This window comes from Salmo trutta, chromosome 7 (assembly GCF_901001165.1).
Source record: "Salmo trutta chromosome 7, fSalTru1.1, whole genome shotgun sequence".
Classification (NCBI taxonomy): domain Eukaryota; kingdom Metazoa; phylum Chordata; class Actinopteri; order Salmoniformes; family Salmonidae; genus Salmo; species Salmo trutta.
Genome location: NC_042963.1, coordinates 34,332,937 through 34,344,324, shown reverse-complemented (window position 1 = coordinate 34,344,324; position 11,388 = coordinate 34,332,937). Strand labels below are relative to the sequence as shown.

Genomic DNA, 11,388 nt, shown 5'->3' with positions numbered 1-11,388 from the left:
ATTTGTCATAGATGCTTGGTAAAAAACTTTAATGAGCAAGTCTTCCTTCATGACCTGGCCTCTGTAAATTGGTATAAAATCAGCTTGATCCCCTCTGTCGAAGATGGTTGGACCTTCTTTTTTAATGTTTTCAGTGGTATTGTTAAGAAACACGCCCCCATAAAGAAAATTATCATTTTAAACAGGCTCAGCCCCTGGTTCGACCGTGATCTTGCAGAGTTTCTCCACCTCAAGAATTGCATTTGGCAAAAGGCTCGGCACACACAGACTGACTGGCTCTCGTTCAGGCAAATTAGAAATACTCAGGCTATCCGGAAGGCCAAAGTTAGTTACTTTAAGGAGCAGTTCTCTCTCTTTGGGTCTCACTCCAAGAAGTTGTGTAAAATGATTAAAGACCTGGAGAATAAACCCTCCTCCTCACAGCTGCCCATGTCCCTTAAAGTTGATGAACTGGTTGTTACTGACAAGAAGCACATAGCTGAGCTCTTTAATCACCACTTCATTAAGTCAGGATTCCTATTTGACTCAGCCATGCCTCCTTGCCCGTCCAACATTTCCTCATCTCCCACCCCTTCTAATGCGACTAGCCCCGATGCTCCTGCCTCTTTTTGCCCTGCGTCGCTACAAAGTTTCTCCCTGCAGGAGGTCACTGAGTCCGAGGTGCTAAAGGAGCTCCTTAAACTTGACCCCCCAAAACCATCTAGGTCAGATGGTCTAGACCCTTTCTTCTTTCAGGTTGCTGACCCTTTGACCTTTTTAACCTGTCTCTCCTCTCTGGGGAGGTTCCCATTGCTTGGAAGGCAGCCACGGGTTCGTCCTTTATTTAAAGGGGGAGATCATGCTCATCCTAACTGTTATTGGCCTATTTATATTTTGCCCTGTTTATCAAAAGTGTTGGAAAACTTGTCAATAATCAACTTACTGGCTGTCTTGATGTCTATAGTATTCTCTATGGTATGCAATCTGGTTTCCACTCAGGTTATGGATGTGTCACTGCAACCTCAAAGGTCCTCAATAATGTCACCATTACCCTTGATTCTAAGCAATGTTGTGCTGCTATTTTTATTGACTTGGCCAAAGCTTTCGATACGGTAGACCATTCCATTCTTGTGGGCCGGCTAAGGAGTATTGGTGTCTCTGAGGGGTCTTTGGCCTGGTTTGCTAACCACCTCTCTCAAAGAGTGCAGTGTATAAAGTCAGAACATCTGCTGTCTCAGCCACTGCTTGTCACCAAGGCTGTACCCCAAGGCTCAATCCTAGGCCCCACGCTTTTCTCAATTTACATCAACAACATAGATCAGGCAGTAGGAAGCTCTCTCATCCATTTATATGCAGATGATAGTCTTATACTCAGCTGGCCCCTCCTCGGATTTTGTGTTAAACGCTCTACAACAAAGCTTTCTTAGTGTCCAACTTTCTCTGCCCTTAACCTTGTTCTGAACACCTCCAAAACAAATGTCATGTGGTTTGGTAAAAAGAATGCCCCTCTCCCCACAGGTGTGATTACTACCTCTGAGGGTTTAGAGCTTGAGGTAGTCACCTCATACAAGTACTTGGGAGTATGGCTGGACGGTACACTGTCCTTCTCTCAGCACATATCAAAGCTGCAGGCTAAAGTTAAATCTAGACTTGGTTTCCTCAATCGTAATCACTCCTCTTTCACCCCAGCTGCCAAACTAACCCTGATTCAGATGACCTTCTTACCCATGATAGATTACGGAGACCTAATTTATAGATCGGCAGGTAATTGTGCTCTTGACCGGCTAGATGTTCTTTACCATTCTGTCATCAGATTTGCCTCCAATGCTCCTTATAGGACACATCACTGTACTCTATACTCCTCTGTAAACTGGTCATCTCTGTATACCCGTTGCAAGACCCACTGGTTGATGCTTATTTATAAAACTCTTTTAGGCCTCACTCTCCCCTATCTGAGATACCTACTGCAGCCCTCAACCTCCTCATACAACACCCGTTCTGCCAGTCACATTCTGTTAAAGGTCCCCAAAGCACACACATCCCTGGGTCGCTCGTCTTTTCAATTCGCTGCATCTAGCGACTGAAACAAGCTGCAACAAACACTCAAATTGGACAGTTTTATCTCAATCTCTTCATTCAATGACTCAATCATGGACACCTTTACTGACAGTTGTGGTTGCTTTGCGTGATGTATTGTTGTCTCTACCTTCTTGCCCTTTGTGCTGTTGTCTGTGCCCAATAATGTTTGTAACCTGTTTTGTGCTGCTACCATGTTGTTCTGCTACCATGTTGTACTGCTGCCATGTTGTGTTGCTACCATGTTGTTGTCATGTTGTGTTGCTACCATGCTGTGTTGTCATGTGTTGCTGTGTTGTCTTAGGACTCTCTTTATGTAGTGTTGTGTTGTCTCTCTTGTCGTGATGTGTGTTTTGTCCTATATTTTTATTTATTTTATTTATATTTTTAATCCCGGCCCTAGTCCCCGCAGGAGGCCTTTTGGTAGGCCGTCATTGTAAATAAGAATTTGTTCTTAACTGAGTTGCCTTGTTGACTTGTCTGATATACCACGGCTGTCAGCCAATCATCATTCAGTCCTCTTCTCCTCCAGTCCTAAAGTACTAAAGGGTGTATAGGTTTTTGTTTTAGCCCAGCACTAACACACCTTGATTCAACTAATCATCAAGACTTGGGACAATGTTGTTCTATCTATCTAATACATGATCTGTCTTGTCTGACTATTCAAGAAAATAAGATGCTGCTGAACCGGAAGCAAATAGCACCACCCTGTGGTTGTGTAGCAAATGGCAGTGATTGAATCTGTATCTTTTTATTTGACCTTTATTTAACTAGGCAAGTCAGTTAAGAACAAATTCTTATTTACAATAACGGCCTACCCCGACCAAACCCTAACCCGGACGACACTGGGTCAATTGTGCCCTGCTAGAGCATCCCCGATCAACTGTAAGTGCTGTTATTGTATGATGGAAACGTCTAGGAGCATCAATGGCTCAGCCGCGAAGTGGTAGGCCACACAAGTTTACAGAATGGGACCGCCGAGTGCTGAAGCGTGTAGCGCAGGGCTGCCCAACCCTCTTCCTGGAGATCTACTGTCCTGTAGGTTTTCAGTCCAAGGATGGTAGATCTCCAGGAAGAGGGTTGGGCAGCCCTGGTGTAGCGGGTAAAAATCGTCTGTCCTCGGTTGCAACACTCATTACCGAGTTCCAAACTGCCTCTGGAAGCAACATCAGCACAATAACTGTTTTTTGGGAGCTTCATGAAATGGGTTTCCTTGGCCGAGCAGCCGCACACAAGCCTAAGATCAACATGCGCAATGCCAAGTGTCGGATGGGGTGGTGTAAAGTTTGCCTCCATTTGACTCTGGCGCAGTGGAAACGCGTTCTCTGGAGTAATGAATCATGCTTCACCATCTGGCAGTCCGATGGACAAATCTGGGTTTGGTGGATGCTAGGAGAACACTACCTGCCCGAATGCATAGTGCCAATTGTAAAGCTTGGTGGATGAGGAATAATGGTCTTGGGCTGTTTTTCATGGTTCAGGCTAGGATCCTTAGTTCCAGTGAAGGGAAATCTTAACGCTACAGCATACATTCTAGACAATTCTGTGCTTCCAACTTTGTGGCAACAGTTAGGGGAAGGCCCTTTCCTGTTTCAGCATGACAATGCCACCGTGCACAAAGCGAGGTCCATACAGAAATGGTTTGTCAGGATCGGTGTAGAAGAACTTGACTGGCCTGCACAGAGCCCTGACCTCAACCTCATAGAACACCTGTGGGATGAATTGGAATGCCGACTGCGAGCCAGGCCTAATCGCCCAACATCAGTGCCCGACCTCACTAATGCTCTTGTGGCTGAATGGAAGCAAATCCCTGCAGCAATGTTCAAACATTTAGTGGTAAGCCTTCCCAGAAGAGTAGAGGCTGTCATAGCAGCAAAGGGGGCGCCAACTCCATATTAATGCCCATGATTTTGAAATGAAATGTTCGACGAACAGGTGCCCACATACTTTTGGTCATGTAGTGTATGAGATGGAGCATCTAGTTTACTTCACTTGTTATTTTCTGCCACACTAGAATGTTTAAGGGATAATCAACTAGGGGCTATTTGTTCTGTGGAAAATAATGAACGACGTGGAAGATGTGTTCCATAACTCCCTAGCGGAGTGGAGCTAACCTTCCACTGCATTGCATTTTTTTCCAGAGAATGCATAGAGCCCCGAATTGATTATCCCTTTTATTCCGTGGCTATAACTTAGCACATTTACCAGTAGAAATGTGTTTATTTGCCGGTATACACCTGTTCCACATTCACTGAAGCAGCTAGTAAGTTTACTAGATAGTGACAGTAGTTGCCTTGGTAAACAAACAAACAGACTTGCTAGTTTAGCTAACCAAACCATTTGTACTAGCTTGCTATTATGAAAATCAAATTCAGCAATGCCAGTAATGTTTTCAATTCGACTTTTGCTTTCAAAAGCAGCTAAACATAGAACATTTTACATTTTTTTACATTTTAGTCATTTAGCAGACGCTCTTATCCAGAGCGACTTACATTTCATAATTGTTTCCCCCCCCCCCCCCCCCCCCCTGTACTGGAACATGTTAGAATGAACTACAGCCATTGAATTCTACTGTGCAAATATAACGTTTGATTATAGGGAAATAATGCACGTTTTAAAATGCCATTCAAGTCAATCAGAAACGAGTATTCAACAACGCCATGGTATAAACTTAATTATACTGTAATTGTAATAATGTAAAAAGCTCTGGCACATTTAGCTCCAAGTTCAAAAGTTCAATCTTTTAAACTACATTTTCCTGGCCTAAAACAAAATATATTCTGAAAATAATTAATCAATGCCTTGAGTAAGAGACATTTTCTGTTAGCTAAGTTCTGTTTCTTGGTAAAAGGTGCAAAAGGCCCTCTGTGTGAGGAAGAAAGAGATAAAGAAGCCAAACTGAGTTTAACACCAGTTGAGATGCTAACTGCTCAGTTCCTTGCATCATTTCTGTTAAGTTGTGTTTGTGTTCAATGAGAAGTAATAATCTTCTGAGTCTTTGTTTTATTTTGTGTGCTTTTTCAACAAAAATACTGGCTCTTCTGCATAACATTCTAATTATGTAGGGTATAATGATCTGAGATCGTATTCCTGGTACAGTCCATGGCCAGTAGAAAGATAAAAGTTCTAGATTTAAATATGAATTTAAGTTGTCATAGAAAGATGGATAGAAATATTGAGTTGTGAATTCAATGTAGTCAACTGTTACCATTTTGGAGAGTGCATAATTTATTGCTCTCATCTGCCTCCTCATTTGCCTCCAGCAATAAGGGAATTAGTGAATATGGACAGGAAAACAAACCATCAACATAAATCAGTCCAACTTCTTTTTAATAATAGCTCAAAATAGAATTGAATACATCTCAATCCTATTTGAAAGAGAAGTGGTACACTGGGTAGGAAAACAAGGTCATGTTATGTAAAGGCAGTAGGATAGAAGAATAACGCAAGGTGACAGGAAGCTGATGGAATAGGCGGAGTGAGAAAGGGCTGGTCACATTAACCACTTAGTTTTACAAAACCTCAAAGAAAGCAGGGATAGGCTACGATAAAATGACACTGTTTGGAAAATGCCTGTCCCCTTGTGTAAGTGAAGAGGGTAAGACTTCTCTCCTGTAATAGTCCATTTCTTTTCTCTATGGTAAGTACCACAGTTTGAGTGTCCTCTTTATACAAACTCAAACAATGTCAATGTGTAGGCCTATGCATACAGTGCATTTGGAAAGTATTCAGACCCCTTCCCTTTTTCCACCTTTTGTGGAAAATGTCCGTATCAGTCTGTACACAATACCCCATAATGACAAAACAAAAACAGGTTTTTAGACACTTTTGATAATATATTCTATATAAGGTCCCACAGTTGACAAAGCACGTTAGAGCAAAAACCAAGCCATGAGGTTGAAGGAATTGTCCGTAGAACTCTGAGACAGGATTGTGTCAAGGCACAGATCTGGGGAAGGGTACCAAAATATTTCTGCAGCATTGACGGTCCCCAAGAACACAGTGGCCTCCATTCTTAAATGGAAGAAGTTTGGAACCACCAAGACTCTTCCTAGAGCTGGCCGCCTGGCCAAATTGAGCAATCGGGGACCCGATGGTCACTCTGACAGAGCTCCAGAGTTCCTCTGCAGAGATGGGAGAAACTCCCCAAATACAGGTGTGCCAAGCTTGTAGCGATTACAGACTCGAGGCTGTAGGTGCTTCAACAAAGTACTGAGTAAAGGGTCTGAATACTTATGACTTATGTTATTTTTTTTTTTTATAATACATTTTTAAAACTTTCTAAAAACCTGATTTTGTTTTGTCATTATGGAGTATTGTGTGTAGACTGATTAGAGAAAAAAACAATTTAATCAATTTTAGAAAAAGGCTGTAACATAACAAAATGTGGAAAAAGTAAAGGGGTCTTAATACTTTCCAAATGTACTGTATATATAAAATATATACATATCTGACTGTACACCACTGTTGTATGTACTGCCACTGTGTCATATGTCCTATTTACAGGCCCCAATGCTCCCAACCACTCCCACAAGCTGCTCCAGATTCAGCCCTAACATGTCCCAACTGCAGCAGGACGTGCCTCCAGGATCGGGCTTCACAACCACCTACAACCGCACCCCCGCCAAGAGTGGTAGCCATATCTATCCTATAAATCATCCCTGGAAGCGACGTTATCTTTGGAAACGATGTACTGCAAGTATGTGTGTGTGTTATTATGTGTATAATATCATTCATTATTTATATAGCTAGGCTTTATTCATATGTGTGCTGCTCCTCATGCTTGCTGTCTTGACCCTTGCCCTCATGTGACCTCCCTTCCCTCAAAACCCTCTTCTTTAACCCCTATCCTCTACCCTCCAACATCTGTTGCCTCAACCCCCTCCCTGGCCCCTGCACCACTACAGTCACACTGTGAGTGTCGGCCCCCAGTGTGTTCTCAGCCACACAGGTGTACAGACCCCCCTCCCGGGATGTCACCATGACGATCTCCAATGTTCCCTCTGGCAGGAGCCGGTAGGCAGAGGAGGAGAGGAGGGGAGGAGAGGAAGGGGTGAGGCTGGAAAAGAGGACAGAGGCATTACCAGATGCTGGGCTGGGTAAGTGGGAATGGTAAGAGGAGTAGTTGGATGTCTGGCTGGATGCAGGCTTGGAGTTGAGGCTGGATCCAGGCTTGGAGTTGAGGCTAGATCCAGGCTTGGAGTAGGGTCTGGATCCAGGCTTGGAGTACGGTCTGGATCCAGGCTTGGAGTAGGGTCTGGATGCAGGCTTGGAGAAGGGTCTGGATGCAGGCTTGGAGAAGGGTCTGGATGCAGGCTTGGGGCTGTGGGTGTTGTTGGATGATCCCAGTCTCTGTCCAGAAGGAGTGACCCAGTAGATTGTGGGCTGAGGCTCTGCCAGGGCGCGACAGTGCAGGGCCAGCTTCTCCCCTTCTCTCACCCTCACGTAGGGGGGGAGGATGCCAGGGGGGATGAGGGGGAGGCAGGAGGCTGACATCTCTGTGATTGACACCTCCCTCACCCTGCGAGCCCTCAGCTCTGGAGGCTCAGAACACAATGTGGCCTGGGGCTGGATAAACCTCACAGCCTGCGACATCTGTGTATCTGTGTGAGGGTGCTCCTCAGCCACCCAGCGAAACAGGCAGTCACAGCGGAGGGGGTTGGAGTGCAGGCTGACCTCCCTCAGTCTGGGCAGAGACAGGACAGTGTGTTGGTGCAGAGCAGTCAGAGCGTTGGAGTTCAGCATCAGGCTCTCGAGCCTGCTTAGCCGAAAGAAGGCCTGGGGGTGGATGTAGGACAGCCGGGGGTTGTTGGTGATCTCCAGCTTGGTGAGCTCAGGCAGGTTCTCCATGGCTGCCCTCTCGATGGCCACCAGCTCCTCCATGTTGTTCAGACCCAGCTCTGTCAGGTGGACCAGGTCCCTGAAGTCCCCTGTCTGAACCAGACTCAGACGGTTCTTATTCAGGTCAAGGAACTTCAGGCCTGGGAGCCTCCTCAGAGCCTGTGTGGGGACAGTGGTGAGGAGGTTGTCGTAGAAGGACAGGCTCTCCAGACTGTCCAGCCCCTCCAGGGCCCTCTCAGGCAACCCTTTCAGCCCCATGCCCCCCAGCACCAGGCTGCGTAGAGACCCCAGCGCCTGGAAGCCCCGTTCAGGGAGGACCTCCACTGGGTTTCCCCCCAGCATCAGCACCTGGAGGCAGGGCAGGGTGGTGAACCAGAGGGGCTCAATTGATGTCAGGTGGTTGTTGTTGAGGTGCAGACGCAGCAGGGAGCCCAAACCAGAGAAGGCTCTAGGAGCCAGGGAGGCCAGCTGGTTGTGGCTGAGGAAGAGCTCCTGTAGGGCAGGCAGGGAAGAGAAGGCGGCAGGGGGCAGGGACCGGAGCTGGTTCTCCTCCATGTGCAAGGAGAGTAGGGAGCGCAGGGAGGGAGTCTGGGGCTGGGTTGAGGTTAGTGTCCTAACACTGCTGAAGCGGTTCTGAGACAGATCCAGCTCTGTGAGGTTGGGGAGTGTCTGTAACAGTGATGTCTCCAAGGCAGACAGCAGGTTACTCTGCAGACAGAGGGTGTGTGTGTCTAGGGGTAGAGGGGAGGGGGGCTGGGTCAGGAACAGGTTGTTACAGTCCACAGTTGGAACCTCGCGGGACATTGACTGGGGGGAAAACCAGGGCTTGATCTGACACACACACCCTGCCGGGCAGGAGACGCTCCATGGCAGGGAATGGACCACTAGTGCACTGGACACACACACCCACACACACAGGATCAGCTGCCTCTGCAGTAGGACCATTGACACCCTCAGCATCCTCACAGCAGAGAGGAGTTGATTCAGAGGAGTCGATTCAGTGGTGGCAATTCGATTGAGGTGACTCAGTGTTGTTGCCAAGTTACAGCGCTGTAGGTATCTGCTGTTGCCAGGTTACAGTGCCATAGGAATCTGAAGTGTTGTGGATTGTCTAGGTGATGGTCTCCGTGGTCAGACGGTCGCTGTCACATTGTGGCGACAGGTGTACTGGGCATGGCTCTGTACACACTAAGGAGATGACCTGGCAGAGAGAGAGAAGGAGTGAGCGAGAGTGGTGGAGAGAGACGGGGAAGATAATGTGTTAAGGACAGGTTTTGTAACACATTTAGAAAGCCAGAGGACAGGTTGAGAGAGTACCTCCTGTTCTTTCAACTCTCAACCATTCCATTTGATTTGATTTCCAGTCTCTTTTCATATGCAATGGATTACATTTGATTTGATTTTTGTCCCTCTTTTCTTATTTACTTTACGTTTTGAATGAATGAAAATATTTATGCTTGTGAAGTTTGTACTGATGACGACCAGTCACCACCTGGTGGGAGTGTTTACCAGTTAAGATAACAGAGGAAGTCTGAAATAAAACACATATACAAACACACACAATGGAAAGAAAAGGGTAGAGAGACTACTAGACCATGTGTCAAGGAAATGAGAGGAAAAGGAATATATCAAAAGGAGATGGAGGAGATGAGGATACCTAGTCAGTTGTCCAACTGAATGTATTCAAATGAAATGTGTCTTCTGCATTTAACCCAACCCCTCTGAATCAGAGAGGTGCGGGGGGCTGCCTTAATCAACATCCACATCTTCAGCGCCCAGGGAACAGTGGGTTAACTGCCTTGTTCAGGGGCAGAACAACAGGTTTTTACCTTGTCAGCTCGGGGATTCAATTCAACAACCTTTTGATTACTGATCCAACACTCTAACCAATAGCCTACCTGCTGGTGGGAGAGGAGGAAACGAGGTAGAGGAGGAAAGGTGGGAGAGGAGGAAAGGAGAAGACTAGAGGAGGTTGTCTGGCTGTAGCTGAGACTGCAGTAGGAGGGATGAAGGAGTAATCTGCAGTGGAACTAAGCTATCTGTACTGACAGACAGAGGGAGATGGAGGTATGGGAGAGAGTGAGAGCAAAGAAAATGGAATGACAGGGATAAAGGAGAGGGAAAGAGAGGGAGAGTTAGAGAGAGGGTGCTCGATGCTGATCAATAAAAACAGATATGCATCAGCCTGGTGCCTCGATCGCTTCAATACACAGAAACACAAACACGCTGGCACCCACACACATACACACAAAAACACGACAGAGTCTTAGCAGTTAGCACAAATGAGATGACACCACTGTGGCACATCACAGATGGCACTATTCTCCTTCTACTTCTCTGATTCTGTGTGTGTGTGTGTGTGTGTGTGTGTGTCCATGTGTTTACCTCAGTGCCAGTGTATCTGTGTCTAACCCAGACATATGTCCTAGCGAACACAAACACACACATTTGCATCTCACAAAAAATAATCCTTACCATCGAATGAAAAATAATCCTTACCATCGAATGAAAAATAATCCTTACCATCGAATGAGTACGGTTGACTGCATGCATCTCTCGATCCGTCCTCTCTCCTTCTGTCCCTCTTTTCCTATCCCACGATCTTGTCAGTGTTGTTTTTCTCCTGGAATGTTCAGTCAGCTTGTCTTTTTCTCACTGTGTCAATGGCTTGCTCCACAATAAATCATCCTTCCTCACTCTCCCCTTAAAACACATGTATTTCCCATTCTGTATTTCTCTCTTTTTAAAATATTCCTCCTTTTCTCTCTCTGAGGCTGTGGGGAGATCTCTACAGGATGAATCTGCACTCTCCCGAACCCCACTGTATCTCAGTCAGTATGTACGTGCCTCTCTCTCTCTCTCTCTGTCTGTCTCTCTGTCTCTCTGTCTCTCTCTCTCTCTCTCTCTCTCTCTCTCTCTCTCTCTCTCTCTCTCTCTCTCTGTCTCTCTGTCTCTCTGTCTCTCTGTCTCTCTGTCTCTCTGTCTCTCTCTCTCTCTCTCTCTCTCTCTCTCTCTCTCTCTCTCTCTCTCTCTCTCTCTCTGTCTCTCTGTCTCTTTCTCTCAGTAGCCAGTGGGCTTGAGCAGGAAAGACAAAGATGATTTAATCTGAGTTTCTGTCCGTCTCTACTCTCCTACTCAATCCAAATAAAATAATAATGATTTAATACCTCTGAATTGCAGGCTCAGTGAGTTTCCATTTGGCTCACTGGTTTGCTTTTTAAAAGCTGTCTAGTGGAGCATAGTGCTGGCTACATAGAGAATGAACTATTAAAACCAAAAAAGCTTTCAGAGACTTCAGCATCTCTTCCGTGCAGAGGAAGAATGCTGGTAGCTATTGTATAAACTTTAATGCACTGTGCGGGTGTGTGCGTGTGCCTGTGTGTGTGTGTGCGTGTGCCTGTGTGTGTGTGTGTGTGCCTGTGTGTGTGCGCGTGTGTTTGTGAGTGTGTGTGTGTATGTGTGTGTGTGTGTGTGTGTGTGTGTGCGCGCGTG

General features: G+C 46.1%; 1 protein-coding gene across 1 annotated transcript; it reads right to left on the bottom strand.

The window, feature by feature from the left end:
* Window positions 1-6,459: 6,459 nt before the first annotated feature.
* LOC115197297 (leucine-rich repeat neuronal protein 2-like) lies at window positions 6,460-10,738 on the bottom strand. The gene is made up of 2 exons (XM_029758679.1): window positions 10,420-10,738; window positions 6,460-9,097 (listed from the first exon to the last, which is right to left on the bottom strand). Exon 2 carries the CDS (start codon window positions 8,854-8,856, stop codon window positions 6,901-6,903), a length of 1,956 nt encoding a protein of 651 aa, XP_029614539.1. The 5' UTR covers window positions 8,857-9,097; window positions 10,420-10,738; the 3' UTR covers window positions 6,460-6,900.
* Between the last annotated feature and the right edge of the window lie 650 nt (window positions 10,739-11,388).